General features: G+C 32.7%; 2 protein-coding genes across 2 annotated transcripts; one reads left to right on the forward strand and one right to left on the reverse strand.

Moving 5' to 3' along the window:
- The first annotated feature begins 5,502 nt into the window (after window positions 1-5,502).
- On the forward strand, window positions 5,503-6,361 carry LOC145807536 (uncharacterized). The gene has a single exon (XM_082905934.1). It carries the CDS (start codon window positions 5,784-5,786, stop codon window positions 6,225-6,227), a length of 444 nt encoding a protein of 147 aa, XP_082762060.1. The 5' UTR covers window positions 5,503-5,783; the 3' UTR covers window positions 6,228-6,361.
- Window positions 6,362-8,189: 1,828 nt separating this feature from the next.
- On the reverse strand, window positions 8,190-8,609 carry LOC145807023 (uncharacterized). Its single transcript, XM_082904921.1, has one exon. It carries the CDS (start codon window positions 8,607-8,609, stop codon window positions 8,190-8,192), a length of 420 nt encoding a protein of 139 aa, XP_082761047.1.
- Between the last annotated feature and the right edge of the window lie 13,909 nt (window positions 8,610-22,518).

Genomic DNA, 22,518 nt, shown 5'->3' on the forward strand with positions numbered 1-22,518 from the left:
TTAGCTCGGCAGGAAGGCCGATGGTAAACCAGCGTGAGCTGTCCTGAGCTCGGCAATGCCGGGATGTAACCGAGCTCGGTCGAAATAGAGCGCGGTGAGCGGAGCGCTCTGGCTAACTGCACAACACGGCCGTTGACAGCCGAGATGCTGCAGCCCGGCTGTCGAGCTCCCAGTAGAATGGGCTGGCAGTCGGGTTAGGTGATGTTCAGCAAGATTTGTGCTGACAGATGGGATAGCAGTACCACGTGTCGAGAGATCACTGTGAGTAGATTTGGGACGCAGAAGGTATATAAGCATGTCTGCGCCCCCCATGCTTAGGGATGACACAATTTGGTGAGAAAAACACTAAACACAACTCAGTCCTCTCTCTCTCCCTATCCCTGTGTGTGCGTCTAACTTGATCGTCAGAGGGGTTCTCCGGCCACACACCGCCGGGTAGCTCACCGTTGTTGTGCTCGCAGGACGATCGGACAGGCAGGAGCTTGGAAGAAAAGAGTGCGGGCTTACCTGAATATTTGCTCCCCACACAATAACCATCCCGCGTAGGAATAGCAAATTAACCAACACTTTGCACTTCACCACTTCACCAATTTTTTAGATCATGTAATAATGAGGAACGAGACAAGAGCGGGATACTATAAACCTGACTCACCTGTCGATTGTCATTCTTAAACTAACTAAAGCATGAAAAAGGCTTTTGGTTGGCATATGACCCATAATTTAAAATCAAACCATGATAATGAGAAATTAAACAAAAGTTTATTTTGAATGCTTTAGACGTAAGCTTGGATATTGTTTTTGTCGACCAAGTAGGGTTTAGAACAAAAGTTAAGGTTTCGTTTGACAAGTTAACATTTTAGTCAAAAAGTCAAAAAGTTACTAAGAAAGTCAAAAAGCCTATAACCTATATCAAAAAATCAAAAAATCTCTTTTCTCTTTATTTTTTGCACATCTTTGCGTAAAAAGTCAAAAAATCACTCTAAATATATATATATTTTTTTTATTTCATATTTTAATTAAAAAATTACTAAAATAGCATGTTTCCCAACCAGACGTAATAATATTGAAAGACTAAACCCTTAGTTACTGAATCTCTCCAATCTAGAGAGAGAGAGAGTCAAACCAAAATCTCCACACAAAGTTCATCAATAATAAATCAAGTAAGCTCATGGGGATCTCCAACCTACCCTTTCATTGGATTGTCTATGATGCACAATCAAAAGCATATATTTTGGTTAATACCAAAGTTCAGATGGTGAAGTCCAAAATTTATTGTGATGATGCTTCATTTTAAATTAAGCAACAACAATTGACTCTAATGGGATGCCCAATAGAATTCAACTAGTAAAATCAGAGTTGATAATACAATCACTAAGTAATGATATACAAATAAAAATTGTACAAAGAATTGTCGATCTATCATTTTAAAATATTAAAAAAAATTAAGATAATTCTTAATGTCAAAATAGCCAACGACATATCATTTTAATGATAATTCTGTATAAAAATTCTGAAAACATCACTTGGAATAGAAATCTCTGATTTTTTTTTTTAAATGCCTATGGTTCATATAATATATGTAAATATTTAGTATATAAATGATTGGATGGAGTTAGATAAAGAGATGTAAGTATTGAGTGTCCAATATTTATGGGGGGTAGAGAGGGAGAAGAGGGAATCCATGTGAGGGCTCACTTACACGAAATATATATATGTTTAAAAAGGGACTTTTGCCAGTTATTTGTTTGCATTTGTTTTGGTGTAGCTTGGACTTTTCGCCATTTCAATACTGTAGATTTATGCCATAATATGAAAACTTGATTTTTTTTACGTAAATTTAATTTTTTTTAAAAACCAAAATGATAGGGTAATATTATTTTTGTAAATAGAAGGTGTTTTCATGAGTGTTTTATTTTAAAATAAAACGTTTATATTTTAAAAATAATATGAATTTTTAATTATTTATTATCACCATGAATAATGGCACAGGGTCAGAGCTTCTCTAAAAAGAGAGTTGTTTTCATGTATGTATTAATAATCACGATTTGATAGTTAATTAATTTTAAAATTTAATTTAAAGAAAAAGATAAATGACGTTGAGCTCTCCTCACATTAATTGCCCAAATCAATTCACAACGGCTGTTGGATTTTATTAGCATCGCAACTCGAGCGGGTTCGGTCGGGTTAAGAGGCTGTTCAAGTCCAGTTTAAGTTGTGCTAAGACCTGTCTAAGCTCGAATTGTAACCCGAGGTTGTCTGCCCAAGCCCGACCCGAGTTAAACTCGAATTGTCCGAGGTACCCGAATTACCCAAATTGTAAATGAATTTCAATTTTTTTTTTTTGCAACTGCACTATGAAATTATTAAAATTTAACTCTATTTACAGTTATTATTATTATTTTTTTTATAAAAAATCATTAATACCATCAAAACAAATAATTTCTATAATGTAAGAGAGATGTCACTATAGTAGTTCTTACAATTAATGATTGAAAATAGAAAGAAAAAAAAGTAAGATTTTATGTTATTTATATATATAATATATATTCAATATAATTTAATAATATAAATTACTTTAATATCATGTAATGGCTAATAATTTATATGTATATTTAATATTTTTATATATCTATATATGTATAATTCAGGCTTCGGGTTACTCGGGTTGTTTGACGTCTTTGTCCAAGCCCGCCCAAATTTAATTCGGGCTTCTGAATTTTTACCTAAGCCCGTACCGAATTTGAAAATATTTTGTCCAAGCCCTAAAAAAAATCGGGCTAGGCTCGGGTTGAGCCCGCCCAAGTTGCACCCCTAGATTATAGAGCAATGTTAGGTATCATGAAAAAACTTTCATGAAAATGATCATGAAAAATTTATGACCCTTGGATTACACTTAAAATAAAACACTACACACTAATCAAGGTAATCTAAGAGTCATAAATTTTTCATGATCAGTTTCATGAAAATTTTTTCATGATCCGTATCTTTTCTCTAGATTATATGCATTACATCTCATAATGAGCCATTTTATATGCTACCTAAATGAAAATTTATTAAATATTTTTAGAGTATAACGTAGCATTATTTATGTAGTATTTTGGATTAATAAAAAAAATCGTAACGCACAAAGTGAGTTGTTTTTTATTTCTCAACTGCATAATAAAAATGAGTCAACATATCATTCACAAAAAAATTTATTATGTGATTAATTTTAAACAATATATAAATAATATCACATAATATTTTATCATTATTGAATAATTATCTAAAGTTGAAGGTTAGTTTATAATAGTAGTACATGACAAGATGTGAAGATGAGAAAGTAAGCAAATAATTTATCAATTAATGCAATAGAAAGCTGTACATTAGTTTTTTAAGTTCAAAGTTCCTCTCCAGATTAGCTTCTTTTGTTTTTAAGGGGGATTAATCTTTTTTTTAATCATAGATACATATCATATGAAAAACGTTAGAGATTCTAAAAATTCTATCAAAAATTTTATCAAATATCTTACATGGATGAAGTTGTTTTGAGCAAGCAAGATTAGCTCACAGGATGATTGTAAATTGGCAATGATTAATCTTTTTTTTTTAATCATACATATATAATATATGCGTAATGTTAAAGATCTTAAAAAATTTATAAAATGTCTCACATAGGTGTGAGATTTACACAATGTGAGTCTCATGTGTATCTCATACTCATATAAAACGTTTAGTAAAATTTTTATTAAAATTTTTAATATTTTTGATAGTATGTTGGTTTAGAAGCCACTATCCTATATTCACTCCTATTTTGCTGGCCAACAAAGTGTCTCATTTGCTTAATGAGTATATATTGACTTCATTAAATGAGTTTCATAAGCTTGTTTTATTTATGCCGCAATTTTATGGTGCCACATGGGGACATGATTAGCAATAAACGTACCTATATACAATCACAGCTGTTCATCACTGTCACTCTCAAATTAACATTTTGTTAGATGATTTCATCTGTGCACCAATAATTTGTTTTTGCCCTTTGGTAGAAAATGAAAAATGTTTTTGTTACAAAATTTTGACCACACAATTGCTCATATTTGACTTCTAAAATTAAGTTGCCAGAAAGTAGTTTTCTTGAATTTTATAATGGGGTGTTTGGCAACAAAGATTTTAGTGTTTTTTTTTTTCTTAAAATTCATAAAAAGATAAACAGATTAAAATAGTAAATAAAATAAAATATCATTTTAAATCCATAATCATTTCATTTTTTTCTCACAAACATCACACACAATTATAAAAAAAATTCAACTATCTTCTTAAACATTAAAATTTTAACTTACTAAAGGTCATGATTGAGACCTCCTCCAATCGCCACCCCCACTACCCCACACACACGTGGCGGATGGTGATTGGAGGAGAAGGAAAAAAAAAAAAAAAAAAACTGACCAATCATGTTAAGAGGGGGTCAAAGGAGTGAGAGGAAAAAAGGGTCCCGAACATTATTGCTTACTAAAATATCTTAATAAAATACCAACTTTTCAAACCCTCACAATTGTTAAAAGTTGTTAACTCAAAAAAAAAATATATATATATATATATATATAATGTCAACCTTTGGACTAATCATTAAAATGGATCTAACGTTGGCAAGCACTTGGAGGAGCAATGCCTCTAAACAAATTTAAGGAAGAATTACTTAGGGTTTCTATTCATACTTAGGATTTCTTTGAATAGATGTGGCACCAAATCTTGCTAGAGGATGAAAAAAATTGTGTAATTTATACTATCATTTTATGATTTGATTCAAATTTTACTATATTTATATTAATGTAATTTTAATCTAATTATTTTATTTTAATAACGTATTAAAATTTTAAAGAAATTAACATATATTAATCACATAAAAAGTATATAAAAATAATTTTTAACTTTTAATTTGAGCAGAATAACTAAATTAACACTTACTTAAAATTTAGAGTTTGTAATGTTTAAATCAACATAATTAAAATTAAAATCAAACTATAACGAAGATGTTCATGTATATTATAAAAAAAGGGAAAATATATATTTACTTACAACGTGAGGGTGATTCAAGTACAATTCGTTGAGTACAAAAAAATCTCACCCCTCTCTCTCCTCTTAAAATTTTCCTTCAGGCCAAACAGAAAATTCCGAATCCGCCATTATATAATGCAGCCAGAAACTATATATTAAAAAAAAAAACAAATATTGTAATTTTATCCACAAAAACAAACCACCCCCCACGTACAAGCTCTTCTTCACAGAAGGCTGATTCCGGCACCGGCGCCGGAAAAAAGAGGAAGTTATTAGTCTTCGGAAATGCTCTGTAAATGAGGGCGCCACACGCCGACACGGCGTGTTAGAATTTACCAATTTACTCCTCCACCTACCATCTCCACTAGCACCCACTTCACCTACCACCTCCACTACACTTCACCTACTCCCAAAACTTCTCTTATATAATACATCCTTGTAGTATACAAAATGTACAACAATCTTGTAATCAATCAATCAATAATATACATCAGTTTATTTTACATGGTATCAGAGCCATAAGATTTAAACCTGTATTTTTTTTCTCACCGGCGGGCAGCCGGCCGGCAACTCTGCCTTTGCTGCCCGCTGGAATTTTCTACCCATACCTTCCGCTCTCCACAGCCGTACCTCTGCAAGAAGAGAAGCTTCGCTCCATCATTTCCTTCCACGAATCTTCTTCGTGGCTTTCGCACTCTCTCTCACTTCCTCACTGTTCGCTGCCAACACCACTCCATCAAGATTAGAAAATGCCGATCACAAGCAAAGAATCGACTCCTCCTCCTATGATCGGCAAGACCGGACCTTACACAGTCTTCGTTACTCCTCCGGCGACTCCTTCACCTAAACCCTCCTCTCCGATTTCCGAATCGCCGGCTAAAAACGCTCCTTCTTCGCTGTCGGTTCAGCCTCGCACTCCGCCGCCGTTTCAGACCCCCCAGCCGCCGGTTCAGGCTCCGCCGCAGCAGTTTCTGAAGCCCGCTCCGTCCGACGGACCGGCCTTCGGGTTCTTCTGGAACGCCGTCGCTAAAGTCCAGAACGCTCATTCGAGTTTGGATGAGTACGTGGCACATTGGTTCGGGTTGAATCAATCAAAGTATCAGTGGGCTTTAGATGATTATTACGAAAACAAGGGATCGGATCAAGTAGATACAAAAGCAAAAGACATATCCAGCAAAGTACAAAGCGTGTAACATGCATGTTGGTTGGGCAGAAATTTTGTCAAGGTCACCTGCAGTTTCTCCTGGGTCCTTTACCTGTATGCCTAAATACTAAATAAGGGAAGTGCCTATTGATGCGTGAAGGGACCTTTCTTTTCTTTTTTTTTATTTTTCTTTTACTCCATCTTTTGCACAGCACCACCGCCCCTTGTTCCCCACTCTCTCTCTCTATATATATTTATATATATCAAACCCATACCTACTCACTTTTTAACCCACATGCTGATTCACGCTACCCTTCCTTTACCCACTTTACCTTTATTTATTTTATTTTATTTTATTTTTTTTAATAATAAAAAAAATAAAATAAAATAAAAAAATATATATATATCACACACACAAAAAAAAAAAAAAAAAAAAAACCACACTCATTTTATTCACCTCCGGGATCCATCCCGATCACAATTTTAAACCAAAAAAAAAAAAAAAAAAAAAAAAAAACATAACACACACAACAACGGCTTTGTTTTCTTTTCTGCAGACGGCCACACACCGACATCCCTTCTCTACTCTGCCGCCGGTCTTTTCTTCTTGCCTCCGTCCTGGGCGGCCCTTGCCGGTGTTGCCTCCGTATTTCCCACTCCACTGGGCATGATCACTACTCCCTGCTCCTCCACTGCAGCATATGGCGACCCTCCAAAACGGAACATCACGGTGGCCTTCCGCTTCAGCTCCTTATTTTCTGCTTTCAGCACGCTCATCTCTGCTCGCGCATCCTTATACATGCGTTGGAGCAGAGCCAGTTGGGCGTTTAAATGCTGCACCTCATTTGTCCTACTCTGCAGCCGGTTTGACAAATTTGTGACCGCCGTCATACTTTCCACACATGCCTTCAAAGTATACTGATTCGCCTCCACATCCGTTTGCACTGCCATTCTTTGCTCCACCGACCGCATCGGAAAGTTCAACGGGGCAAACTCCGGGGCGCTTGGTTGAGGTTCCAGTGCCACCGCACCAGTTCTCTCTCTTGTTGACTCGTTGAGGTCGGGAAAGAGGGTGAGCAGTCCACGGGAAGACGATGAAGCCATTTTCTCAGACAACAGAGTGATACAGAATATCTCTCTCAGCAATCTCTCTCCGAAACTCTCAGAATATCTCTCGCAAGTTTTTTGTCTCCGCCTTTGCCTTAGCCTCAGCCTTCGTCTTATAGCCGAGGCAGCCACGCGCATCGCGCGCCTCATACCCCCAGCCGACAAACAGGCGCACCAACCAAGGCACTCACGTGCCTCGCCATGATGAATCCGGCACACCTTTTAATGAATTGGGCACGCCTTTTGATGGCACGCCTTTTGATAAAATTGGGCACACCTTTTGAGGGTGCAACTTTTACAACGGTCCGACATGACCCTATAAACTGTCCCGACATTTGATTCCGGTTAGCATTTTCAACGGTCCGACATGACCCCATAAACTGTCCCGACATTTGATTCCGGTTAGCCTTTTACAACGGTCCGACAAGACCCCATAAACTGTCCCGACATTGATTCCGGTTAGCCTACAGTGTCCTCTACAACGTTATGACACCACCATACCGTGTCCTCTACAACGTTATGACACCACCATACAGTGTCCTCTACCACATTATGGCACCACCTTTCAGAGTCTTCACCAACGATCTGACACGACCATACAGTGTCTCCTATCTTTTTTTTTTATTTTTATTTTTATGTATTTTCTTGTTTATTTTTATGTATTTTCTTGTTTTGTTCCTCTCTTCAAACTCAAGTTGGTTAGTTTCTATCCTCCTTGAGTTTGCGGGGGGCTGTTAGAATTTACCAATTTACTCCTCCACCTACCATCTCCACTAGCACCCACTTCACCTACCACCTCCACTACACTTCACCTACTCCCAAAACTTCTCCTATATAATACATCCTTGTAGTATACAAAATGTACAACAATCTTGTAATCAATCAATCAATAATATACATCAGTTTATTTTACACGGCGACTCCGGCGATGCCGCCGCGACGACTTCTTTTCCGAGACGAGGATTTCATCTGGGTTGCACTTGATCTTGCTGATCTTCATGGAATTGGATGATTTATTGGGGTTAATGTTGTTGTTGTGGTGAGTCTTCTTGTTCTTCTTCTCCGGCAGCGAAGAAGTCGGAATCAAGAAGTAGATGGTGCCCCTTTTGAGCTCCGAGTCCGGCGAGAGAATTTGAATACGGCGGACAACGCCTTGCGAGGAGGGTTTGGTGAGGACGTGGTTAGGGTTGTTCTTGAGGACCTCGCCGGCGGTGACCGGACTGGTTATTTCTTGTACGTGGCCGTTTAAGTGGACTATGCGGATCAAATCTAGGGCTCCACAGGGAAGAACGCAAGCCAAACAGCACCTTAGACTGTTGCCCATATCTCTTTTGAAGTTTGGGGTTGGGTTTTGTTTGGGTGGGTGTCTCTGTTTCTGTTACTGGGAATGAATGAGAATGTGAAAATGTGATGATGGGTTGGGGGTGTGACAGGACAATGTTATATACAGGAACCAACGTACCATTACTACGAACATACTCTATTATATATTATCATAATCTTGCTTTGATTCAAGTTGACTAATAAATATAGAGGAATGCTTTGTTTGGATTTCACCTTTTTTACGTTTTTAATGTATTAATTACAATTTTATTTTAAAATAAAATTATATCTTTATTTTCATTCTGAATCTCTATAATCTTAATTGTAATTCTAATTCCACCCTCATTTCATCGGCTTTGGTTGGCATTTTTTTTTTATTGTTCCAAGCTTCGACAGTCCTTTCATTGCAATCTCTCTCATGTTCAGGGATGAAACTAGGAGAAGACTATGAGGGGCCATGGCCTCCCTGTTTCAGTGAAAAATATTATTTGTCATAACACTTTAAAAATATATATATCATTTTATACATAAAACGACCCCCTAGTATAAGAACATTCATATCTTATCGAGCAATGCTACGTATCATGAAAAAACTTTCATGAAAATGATCATGAAAGATTTATGACCTTTAGATTACACTTAAAATAAAACATCACACACTAATCAAGGTAATCCAAGAGTCATAAATTTTTCATGATCAGTTTCATGAAAGTCTTTTCATGATCCCTATCTTTTCTCCTATCTTGCCTTTTTCTATTTTGCACTAAAAAAAATTTCTTCATCTAATTAGAAATTACTTCTATGATATTTAATTTTTTTTCTATGTGTATATAATTTATATATCATATTATATATACATGTGTATTTGTGTATTTGGTGATTTCTTTTTTTTTGACCCCTCCGTTAATAAAATCATGTTTTCGTTCCTGCTCATGTTGATCTATTTCTTTATAGGGTGGGGATTGCAACAACAAGAGGCTGTAAGGATGGGGTTGCATGGGTGAAAGGTCATGAGGGTAGAGGTGGAGAGTTGAGATTCTCTCCAGTTTTTCTCTCCGGCCTTCTTTTTAGGTGACGGTCCAAATTGGACAACGTCACCTCATTAAAAATTTACGATTGAGATTAGTTAAAAAAATTCAATTAATTCACTAATACACGTCCCACCACTCGCTCGTTTGCTCTCTCTTTTTCTCTCTCTCTCATTCATTTCTAATGAAAATTAAAAAATTATTTTAATCTTTTTCATTTTATATTCATAATATATATAATTTTTAATATAAAGTTTTAATTTTATAAAATTAATATCATTAAAATATACCTTTAAAACGAGATTAATATTAAATATATTTAATAAAAATTTAAAATAAATAAACAGTAATTACTATGTTTAGTTAAGTTTCAAATTATTATTTTTTAAATATAAAAATTAATTTGATAAAATAAACACACAAAAATCATATATTTTTTAAATTCTCAAAAACAATTTTCATTCCAAAAAAAATAATATGAAAATATGACTTTTAATTTTATTTTATTAACCAAACGAGTTTATTATTGTTCTTAAAGAATATATATATATATATATATATATATATATATTGTATTTGATTTGCACCAATGCACAGATTGAATTTATATTTTAAAGAAAATAAAAATATATTTGATTTGCATCTATACACAAATTGAATTTATGTTTAAAAAAAATAAAAACATATTTGATTTGCTCTTATATACAGATTGAATATCTGTGTTTTTTTTTCTTTTAAAAAATTATAAACTCGTGGTTAATAAAATTAAATTAAAAATCATTATTTTCATATGATTTTTTTCTAATGAAGATTGTTTTTGAGAATTTAAAAAATACGTGATTTTTGTGTGTTTATTTTCATCAAAATAATTTTTAAAATTAAAAAATAATAATTTGAAAACATAACTAAATATAGTAATTAATTTTTATTTATTTTAAATTTTTATTAAATATATTTAACGTTGGTCTCATTTTTGTAACAACCCGAAAATTTAATTTGTCCCTTAAATTTTATACTAGTATTATGGTTGTATGTGATAATATATTATTAAATAAATAATAATAAATACAGAATTTAATTTGGCATTGGATTATCAAATATGTGATTAATTAGGAATTATTATTTGGGACTAAATTAATCGAAATATAGAATTATAATACTAGTTGGGCCAAATTAAAATTAAAGATAGTAAATAAATAAATATAAAAGTAAGAGTAAGAGTAAATAAATAAATAAATTAATAATAATAATAATAATAATAATAATAATAATAATAATAATAATAATAATAATAATGGGTGTGGTAGTAAAATAATTAATTAATTTTCTGTTGATATGCGATAGATTGTAATTTAATTAGGGATTAATTTATTTATATAGTTATATTAGAAAACTGAGCCAAAGTGTAATTATCTTAAATATTTATTAAGATAAGTATAAATTTATGTAATTTATGATCAAATCTGGGAAGGGATTTGAGTTGCCACGTCTTAGACTCATGAGGCTTTTACCTCCCTATAAATAGGGAGGAGTTGATCAACTCTGTAGAAAAGAAAAGGAGAAAAAGAGAGGGGGAGAGGCACGTAAGTTGCTGGTAATAGGAAGGTTGTGATAGTGGAGTAAGGTTAAGGATCAATATTAAGGTGAGTTATATTATACTTTGAGTTACTATAATATATTTTACGTATATTTTGACTTACCATAATTTATTTTATACAAGTTATATTTTATTAGTTATATTAATACAAGTTATGTTTTATAAATATTTCAATTACGTGAATTAATTTTTGAACTCTAATTGTTTAAAATAAAATCAATGGATATGTTTGTTTAAATTTTAAATAATATTTGACTATAATCTTATAAACAATTATATTTTGTAAGTACCACCACAGGAGTCCCACGCCTTGGGGAACTTAAATAACCATTGGCCTCTGTTTGGTCACTTTGTGACCCTCTATTGTCATGAATCTATTAACCTCTGTTCTGTGCGGAGATAAGTGCTACACTATTGTAGAAGCCACCTCTATAATCCGTACGAGCCACCTATTGAATCCGTACCTCTATTTTAACTGTCACTCCTGTGACCTCTGTTCTGTTCTGTTCTGTTCAATACCGTGGTTATGGTTATTTATTTACATAATCTCAGTTTTACTACTAAAATGATTATTTATTCAGATTAAGTTATCTTAAATATTTTAGTTATATAACTATCCATGCTTATTTTGTGTCCTTTATACTCTTTGCATAATATTTCTCACTCTGCCATGTACTTATAACTATTTACCAATTTTCAAGAACAATGCAATTCAGAAATAGCTTTTAAAAATCTTAGACGCGGGACTACGGAATAGACAAACACAACACTTTTATGATATTTTTATATGTAAATATCGGCCTTTTTGGTCAATATATTTTGTAATAAAAATAGAAGTTCTGATGATTATTTTGGTACCCTCACTTAAATATTATTTCCGCTCGCGTTTATTTATTTGTTCAAGAATTGGCCGGAGGTAACTTCAGTTACTGGCCATCACGATACTTAACCCTTGGGTACAGGGAGCAGGTCGTGACAAATAGTATCAAAGCAATAGTTTATAAAAAAATAAATAAATCATCATTGGAGCATAGGACACACGCATATTTAAAAAGTAGGATAGCGGGTAATTAGTATCAAAATATTATATTTTGTTAGTCGATTTAATTATATTATAATTTTATATGATTATATATATATATATATTTTGTGTGCCTAATTTGTGAAGAATATTAGATATAATTTATATTTGTTATAGTAAAAGAAGGGGAAAAAAAACAACAAAGGATGTCGAGCTCAAGCACCCACCAAAATTATAATATAATTAAATACATATAATTTCCAGTTCAATATTCAAAAAAAAAAAAAATTCATTTCGACTTTTTAAAAGTGAATTCAAATTATAAAGATACTACTTTTGAAACTATTTTTTATCAGTAAAAAGTTCACAGATAAAAGAAATAGGAATTTATCTCAAATTCCTTCAACTTTTGCATGTGATTTTGTGATTTTATTTCTAGTCACTTGTTTAATTATGTTCTTATTTTTTTCTTTTCAGAAATAAAACCAATAAAAAGTTTTTAAAGCCACTGGTTGTTCCTTATTTTGGCCCAAAACAATTTTTGACAACTGGACAGTGAGCTGTTTTTGGTAAAGTTTTTTTGAGGTAATATTTTCTATCAGATTAATCATCTAATATATATTTATCAGAGTACGCATCGGTTAGTTTACACATATGACAAATTTTGAGGACGAAATTTTTAAAAGGAAGGAAGATTGTAACAACCCGAAAATTTAAGCTGTCCCTTAAATTTTATACTAGTATTATGGTTGTATGTGATAATATATTATTAAATAAATAATAATAAATACAGAATCTAATTTGGCATTGGATTATCAAATATGGAAATAATTAGGGATTATTATATGGGGTCAAATTAACAGAAATATAGAATTATAATACTAGTTGGGCCAAATTAAAGTTAAAGGTAGTAAATAAATAAATATAAAATAAAGAGTAAATAAATAATGATGATAATAATAATAATAATAATAATAATAATAATAATAATAATAATAATAATAATAATAATAATAATAATAATAATATTGGGTGTGGTAGTAAAATAAATAATAAATTTTCTGTTGGTATATGATAGATTGTAATTTAATTAGGGATTAATTTATTTATATAGTTATATTAAAAAATTAGGCCAAAATGTAATTATCTTAAATATTTATTAAGATAAATATAAATCCATGTAATTTATGATCAAATCTGAGAAGGGATTTAAGGTGCCACTTGTTAGACTCAGGAGGCTTTTACCTCCCTATAAATAGGGAGAAGTTGATCAACTCTATGGAAAAGAAAAGGAAAAAAAGAGAGGGGGAGAGACACGTAAGTTGCTGGTTGTAGGAATTTATAGTAGGAATGTTGTGATAGGAGAGTAAGGCTAAGGGTCAATATTAAGGTGAGTTATATTATACCTTGAGTTATCATAATATATTTTACGTATGTTTTGACTTACCATAATTTATTTTATACAAATTGTATTTTATTAGTTATATTAATACAAGTTATGTTTTTTAAATATTTCAATTACGTGGATTAATTTCTGAACTCTAATTGTTTAAAATAAAACCCATGGATATGCTTGTTTAAATTTTGAAGAATATTTGACTATAACCTTATAAACAATTATGTTTTGTAAGTACCATCATGGGAGTCCCACGCCTTGGGGACTTAAATAACCATTGGCCTCTATTGAGTCACTTTGTGACCCTCTATTGTCATGGATCTATTGACCTCTGTTCTGTGCGGAGCAAAGTGCAGTGCGGAGATATGTGCTGCACTATTGTAGAAGCCACCTCTATAATCCGTATAAGCCACCTATTGAATCCGTACCTCTGTTCTGACTGTCACTTTTGTGACCTATGTTCTGTTCTGTTTGATACCGTAGTTATGGTTATTTATTTACATAATCTCAGTTTTACTACTAAAATGATTATTTATTCAGATTAAGTTATCTTAAATATTTTAGTTACATAACTATCTATGGTTATTTTGTGTCCCTTATACTCTTGGCATAATATTTCTCACTCTGCCATGTGCTTATAGCTGTTTATCAATTTTCAGGAAACAATGCAATTCAGAAATAGCTTTTGGAAAGGCTTAGACACGGGGTTGCAGAATAGATACACACAGGATTTTTATGATATTTTTATATGTAAATATCGACCTTTTTGATCAATACATTTTGTAATAAAAATAGAAGTTCTGATGATTATTTTGGTACCCTCACTTAAATATTATTTCCGCTTGCATTTATTTATTTGTTCAAGAATTGGCCGGAGGTAACTTCAGTTACTTGTCATCACGATACTGAACCCTTGAGTACAAGGCGGGTCGTGACAATTTTAAAGGTATATTTTCAATGATATTAATTTTATAAAATTAAAATTATATATATATATATATATATATGTATCTTCTGAAAATAAAATATAAAAAAATAAAATAATTTTTTTAAATTTTTTATTAGAAATGAGAGAGAGAGAGGGCGTGTGAGTGGTGGGACGTGTGTGCCAGTGAGTTAATTGAATTTATTTATTTATTTATTTTAGCTAATCTCAGCCCTAGAATTTTCAGTGAGGTGATGTGGCTCAATCTGGGCTGTCACCTTGAGAGAAAGCTGGAGATTATCTAAATTCAGAAATAAGGTCTCCAAGTGGGAAGAGAAAAGGTAAGAGAAGAAAGTTACAAGAGAGGAAACGTGGATGAGAGGTAGGGCTGGGCATAGGGTCATCCGACCCGCCCAAACCGCCCTACCCGAACCGAACCGCACGCATGTGGGCGGTTTCGCAAACACATTAGGGTAGGGTGCGGTTTGGATTTTATATGAATTTCGGGTTGCGGGCGGGTTGCGGGTTTGAACCGCACCCGCCCAACCCGTCCGCATTTAATTTAAATTTTTTTTTTTTTTTCCCTTCCAAACCAAATCTAACCGTCCATATTTCTTTCACTCACCAACTCACTCATATAACAAAACAAAAGGAAAAAAAAAACCCTAATATCTAATCCTAATCGGCTTCTCCTCCTCCTCACTCACTCACTCTCTCTCTGAGTCTCATCTCACTCTCTTCCTCACTCTCTTCTCCTCGGTTCAGCAGTGTGCACACACAGACCGATCGGCGATCGATCACTCTCCTTCTCAGCCGATCTACTTCATTCATTCACAGGTGAACTCTATTTCTCTCAATCTCTATCTCTCTCTCTCCCGATCGTTGATTTGTTGTCCGATCGTTGATTTGTTGTGGATGAACAATAGAAAACTGATTTTTTTCATCTCCGACTCCGATCTACTTCACAGGTGATCTAGCAGGTGATCTCTGAATTTTTTTATCATCACACAGCCGATCTGCTTCAAAGGTGAGCTCTCTCTCTCAATCTCTCTCTCTCTCTCTCTCTCTCTCTCTCTCGATCGTGGATGAACAACAGAAAAGGAACAAATTTTTTTCATCTATGATTTTTTTTCATCTCCGATCTACTCTTCGCAGGTGATCTCTGATTTTTTTCATCATCGCACAACCGATTTTGAACACTGCACAGCCGATCTACTTCACATCACAGGTGAATCTGATATCTCATCTCTGATTTGATCTTAGTTTATTAATTTTTGGAATTCAGATTATTTAATTTTTGGAATCTGTTTGTTTTATTTAAATCTATTGAATCTGTTTGTTTTTGGTTAATTTTTGGAATCTGTTTAATTTTTGATTAAATCTGTTTGTTTTTGGAATCTGTTTTTGATTAATTTTTGATTAATTTTTGGAATCTATTAAATCTGTTTGTTTGAATCTGTTTAATTTTTGATTAATTTTTGTTTTTGTTTTTGTGTTTAATTGCTGTTTGAATCTGATTATTTAATTCTGTTTGAGTCAGCCATATAATTTCTGTTTGAGTCAGCCATATAATTTTTATTTAATTTTTGGAATTCAGATTATTTAATTTAGATTATGTAATCTGTCTGTGTCTTAGTTGAATTTGTTTCTTTTATTTAATCAATCAGTAGAATCTGTTTATTTAATGGAGGATAGGATAGTATTTTTGTAATCCCCTAGTTTGTAAAATTGATTATAGAATAATCTGTTTATTTAATCTGTCTGTAAAATTGATTCTGTGATTGTATTTTTGTAATTCAGTTTAAATGGAGGATAGTGTTCAATCTCCCGCAATCAATCTTGTACCTCCGGAATCCTCTAATTCTCAAATGAATCCTCTCTTAGTCGAACCCAAACCTGAACTTGAACCTAAGCCTCCTAGACCCCCAAAGAGAAAGAGTGAGAGTGGAGGGGGGAGAGCACCATCCACAGTTTGGGATCATTTTGACAAGGTTGTAAGGACCGATGGGAAGCGTAGAGCCGTATGTAAATATTGTAAGAAAGAGTATATGGCTGACTCTAGAACTCATGGGACTAGTAATTTGAGGAGTCATACACCCAATTGTAAAGAATATCCAAATAGGGATACAGATGGTCAACAAACACTAAATCTTAAACCGAAGCAAAATGAAGAGGGTGTTGAGGTTGTAGCAACAATTTTTAATTTTGATACTTGTAAAAGGGCTCTTGCAGAGATGGTGGTCATCGATGAGTTGCCATTTAGATTTGTGGAGGGTGTTGGGTTTAGAAGATTTTGTAATGTCATGCAACCCAAATTCACACCAATTCCCTCTCGTCAAACCATATCTAGAGAAGTGCTCAATATATTCAAGAATGAAAGGGATAAGTTAAAGAAGGCCATGAAGGGTCGTAGAATTTGTTTTACTACGGACACTTGGACATCTATTCAGAATTTGTGTTACATGTGTTTGACTGCTCATTTCATTGATGATAATTGGAAACTTCAAAAAAGAATCATAAATTTTCAACAAGTTGAGGATCACAAAGGAGAAACATTGGGTCGAAAAATTGAGTCGTGTTTGATTGAGTGGAACATTGATAGCATATTCACCTTAACAGTTGATAATGCTAGTTCAAATAATCTTACCATTCAATATTTGAAAACGATAACCAAAGATTGGAAGGGGACTATTTTGCAACATGAGTTTATTCATATGCGTTGTTGTGCACATATTCTTAATCTTGTTGTGAGTGATGGGTTGAAAGAAATGGATGATTCTATTGCCAACATTAGACTTGCGGTGAGATATGTGAGGTCTTCTCCTCATAGGCATGATGTTTTTAAGAAGTGTGCGGCCACACTCAAACTTGATTCAAAAGCTCTTGTATGCCTAGATGTACCAACTAGGTGGAACTCTACCTATTTGATGTTAGAGGCCGCCGAAAAGTTTGAGAAGGCTTTTAACCGATTGAAGTTTGTGGATTCCAACTTTGAACCTTATTTCAAGGATGTTGATGGTGGCATAAGAAGAAGTCCGAATGAGTTGGATTGGACAAAGTGTAGAATTTTTTTGAGGTTTTTAAAATTATTTTATGTTGCAACCAAGAAATTTTCGGGGTCTCTCTTTGTTACTTCCAATGCTTTTTACAAAGAGATGTTTGTTATTGAAAGCAAAATTAATCAATTAATTTTAGAGGAGGATGATACTTTGAGCACAATGGCAAAGACTATGAAGCTAAAGTTTAGCAAGTATTGGGGGGATGGAAGTAAAATCAATTTGTTGTTGTATGTTGCGGTGGTTCTTGATCCTACCAAAAAAATGACATACTTGGAGTTTTGTTTTTCCAATTTATTTCTTGGAGATAATAGGAAGGTGGAAGAGATGGTAGACAAGGTTAAGAGTTGCTTGAGTCGTTTGTATAGCCATTATGTTACACTTTATCCTTCACATGAGAAACTTCCAAGTGTGAGTGAAGTTGTGAATATGGTGGAAGATGATGATGATGATGATCCCTATTCTTTAGTTGACTCCCAATTTAGTTCCTATTTGGAGGGGCGATGCACTAGTGGATCTAAGTCGGAATTGGAACAATATTTATCCGAGGTTGAACATTTTGCAAAGAATCAAACATTTGAGATTTTGGATTATTGGAAGGTGAATGCAACCAAATATAGGGTGTTATCACAACTTGCTAGGGATGTGTTGGCCATGCCTATTTCTACCGTTGCATCGGAGTCGGCTTTTAGTACGGGAGGGCGTATTCTTGACCCATTTCGTAGTTCACTCTCACCTTCTATGGTTGAAGCTCTTGTATGTACTCAAAATTGGCTTCGAAGCAACCTTCCAATTTCTCTTCGAAAAGCAATGGATGATGTGGAAGAATTTGAGCAATATGACTCGGGTAAATGATAATTTATTTATCTTTATTTTAATTTGTATTATTATTCATTTTCTAATGTAAGTTTTATTAATCTTCTCTTGTTGACTTCTAATTAGGTACTTTGGAATCAAGCTCATCTTCAACTTCAACCTATAATGTTGATGCTATAATTGATGTCTAATATCCATTTGTTCATTGGTAATTTTTCATATACTCAACACATTTTCTTACTATATTGAGATGCAATATATAGACATTTGTTTATTTTTTCAGTTCTTACTATTTATAATTGAAGATTAAAGTTTATATTTTTTCAATTTGTTTGTGTAGGGTTCATCAACCAAATGCATGGAATTGGAATTTGTTAAAGTTGAATTGGATATGATTCATGAAGATGAAGTTTGATATTTTAGAAGTGTTTCAATTTTATTTCGTGGGTTTGTATTGAATGAAGTTTAAGTTTGACAATTTTTTTTTTTAATTGCGTTTTGGTTTTGGATGAATGTAACTTAATGCATTTTTATTTTTTTTTGGCATTTTGGATGAATGTAAGCTAATGAAGAATTATTCTTTTTTTTTCTTTTTTTTTTGGGTTAGGAAGGATGAATGTTTAATTTTTAATGTAGGATTTTCTTATTTGGATTATGAATGATGAATGTAGGATAGGATGAATGCAAGTTAATGATAGAATGTAGATTTTGAATGATTTGTTTAGGTTATGAATTGAATTTGTTGTGTTTTTTATTTTATAAGTTTTTTTTTATAAGTTTTAGTTCATTAATTATTAATGTTGGAGTATTTTAGAAAATATGAGAAAAAAGGTTCAAAATAAAGATTGACAAAATGGGAGAAAAAAAAGGTTTAAAAATAATTTTTTGGAAAAAAAAGTTCAATCCGCAAACCGCCCGCACACCCGCGAACCCTATCCGCACAAACCGCAAACCGCATTGCGGGCGGTTGCGGGTTGATTTTTCCTCAAACCGCATAGATGCGGGCAGGTCCAAACCGAACCGCAAACCGTCCTAAACCGAACCGCGGACACCCCTAATGAGAGGGGTTGCAATCGGTAAAGGGTTGTCGAAAGTCGGAAGTGAACAAAAGGCTAAAGTTAGGATTTAAGAAGAGCTCATTTGGGTTCTAGGTTGGTTTTCTGACTTTTTAATTTTTTAGTTATTTTATTTTGAGGTTAAAAAATCTCGTTTGAGATAGGCTTTTTAATTTTTGTAAAAGAAAAAATAAAATGATTATGAATTAGATGTGATATTTATGTTTTATTTGACTAAAATAACTTATTTTGTTTATATAACTATTTTAGCCCAAAATATTATGCCAAACGAACCGAACAAGGAAAAATTTGATAATAAGATCGGATTAAAAAACAAACATAAAAATAAATGTTTCGAAATAGGATTCCAAAAAAGATAACTTTAAAAAATTGGTGTAACCAAATAGTAACACTCAAATATATATATATATATATATATATATATATATATATATATATATATATATATATAAATTGTTTAATTGTTTGAGATTCGTCTTCTTCTTTTTTTTCGATTTTGTCATTTTATTTTAAAAAATTTACTAATGGTTACCTATATATTGAGTGAAGGTTTTTTCATAATTACACAAACATTCTTAATCAACTATGCAACAGATTTTTTTCGTAATTACGCAAACATTCTTAGTCAATTATAAAACTGATTTTTTCGTAATTACACAAATATTTTTGGTCAATTATGAAACATAAATATTTTATTTTTTAACAAATTACAAATACACCGATAAGATTTGTTTAAAATATAAATCGATCCTATAATACTAGATATTATAACTACCGTTTGTTATAAATTTTAATTTAACACAATAAACAGAGAAAAAAAAGCTATTCTCCTATGCAATAATAAATTATCAAAATTGTTTATTGAAAAATATTTCTCATATCGTTAAAAACTATTAATTAACTTAATGATTTATTTATTAACAAAATAGTTAACTGAAAAATATCATTAAAAATTGTTAATTTACTTAATGCTTTACTTATTAATAATTTTTTTCATTTGTCACGTAAGTATGATTTATGTATTAATAAAATTAGTCATTTGTATATATATATATATATATATTTTCTTCTGCTTCTTTATTAGTTTAGTGAATTATCTTAGTAGTTTTTTTATATTGGAGAATTATCTTAGTATTTGTTTTGTATTTATCTGTTGCGAAAAGTTACACACCATAATTTTTTTTTTAATAAATTAGGAAGAAATGTTATAAAATCATAAATTCACCCAAAATGATAAAGTAATAGAATTGGAGTCTAAATCATTGAGTGTATAACAAATCAAAAAATTATACATATTACACAACATAATTCTATCATATGTCTAATGATTTATTCTATGCAATTTCATTGAATAATATTCTAAACTTAAACATACTATAATAATAACACCTGCCTTACATGAGTCTCTTTAAGCTAATATATATATATATATATATATATATATATATATATATATATATATGTATCCTTCTTTTTAAGGTAACTGGAGTCATCATATATTTATATAATAAAGCATGACGGTTTTTGAAAATATATAAAATGTGTTAGAGATACATTTGATTTTAAAGGCTCAGATGAATCCTAAATTTATATTAATGGTTCAGATTAATGATAGTTCCCGTCCAAACATTTTTCTTCTAAGCTTCCCACCTACCCATGTCTCCCCACCATCCCTCTGTATCTCTTTCTCTTTTCCTCTCTATCCTCACGCACGTCTCCTCCCTCATTCCCTCTTTATCTCTCTCACCCTCGCTGTTCTTTTTCTTTCCTCTTTATACTGACGTTGCTCGTTCCTCCCCTCCTTTTTCGCTTGGCTCACAAGGTAAGATGTCCTCCATTTCTGCCTCTCTCATTCTCTCTCTATTTCGATTTCTAATCTTCCTTTTTGTTTACATCTGTTCGGCGCTTTGGTGTCTCATTTTTTGGGCATCACACACATGATTTGTATTCAATTATTTCAGTGGCTTCAAGGTTCTGAAAATCGAACTCGCACTTGCAACCCTCTCTCTCGCTGCTCTCGAACTCAGCTCGCAAGGTAATATCGATTTCTGCCTCTTCCCTTCTCTCTCTGTTTCGATTTCTAATCTTTCTTTTTGTTTACATCTGTTCGACGCTTTGGTGCCTCATTTTTTTGGTCATCACACGCATTTTTATCTCCCTAGATCGTTTGATTCATGGTGTAGTGATCTGTAACCCTCGTATTCGTAACTCTCCCTCTCGCTGCTCTCAAACTCTCTCTCTCTCTCTCTCTCTCTCTTTCTTTCTTGGGCTGTGATTGTTTTGGTATGTTGTGTCTGTTTTGGTAATTATTTTAGGGTTTTTAATCAATCTAATACATTCCATTCTCCTAAACCCACAATTTTTTTTAACGTTTTTGAGAATCCTAATGAGTCTTTGCTCAAGTATTGTAAGCCTAATTTACTATTTTTTTGGTTGTGGACTTGCTAATCATCTAAAATTTTGTAATTCAGGTCATGTTTGATCACACCAAGGACAGACCAATAATTTTCTTAACCTTCCACTCCATTGTGCTACTTGCTAGGAAGCTGCAAAGCATCTACGCTGTAAGTTTACTCTCCATAATTGAGAAAACCCATTCGAAAGTTTTTCTTTCATAGCATGGTAATGAGGATGAAAAGAGTGTTCTAATTATGTTCGTTGCTGATTGAAATCAGGTTTTCTTTCTCACAAAAGGTGGAACTGAGATTTAATATGATGTGAAAAGGAACTCCTTAAAGGAGGCCGTAAAGCTGTGCTTAGAGGGTGGTTTGCAAGGGATTGTGTTGGAAGTCAAAGGATTTTTTTAGAAATCCTGGGGCACTAACCAAGATCAAGAAGGCTAAGCTCTCACTCCTAACATATGGCAAATTAAAGTAAGTTCTATTTTTCAATTCAAATTTCCTTATCATAATGAATTGCATATTTGTCATGTGGTTGCTAATTATGAATTTCATTCAATGTTTTAGCAACGTGCCCAAAGCAGTTTACTTGCAAC

This window comes from Camellia sinensis, chromosome 14 (assembly GCF_055761805.1).
Source record: "Camellia sinensis isolate YWXY chromosome 14, ASM5576180v1, whole genome shotgun sequence".
In the NCBI taxonomy this organism is placed as follows: domain Eukaryota; kingdom Viridiplantae; phylum Streptophyta; class Magnoliopsida; order Ericales; family Theaceae; genus Camellia; species Camellia sinensis.

Excerpts from the sequence above, each read along its gene's own strand:
- LOC145807536 (XM_082905934.1), top strand. The coding sequence starts at position 5,784 with ATGCCGATCACAAGCAAAGAATCGACTCCTCCTCCTATGATCGGCAAG.
- LOC145807023 (XM_082904921.1), bottom strand. The coding sequence starts at position 8,609 with ATGGGCAACAGTCTAAGGTGCTGTTTGGCTTGCGTTCTTCCCTGTGGA.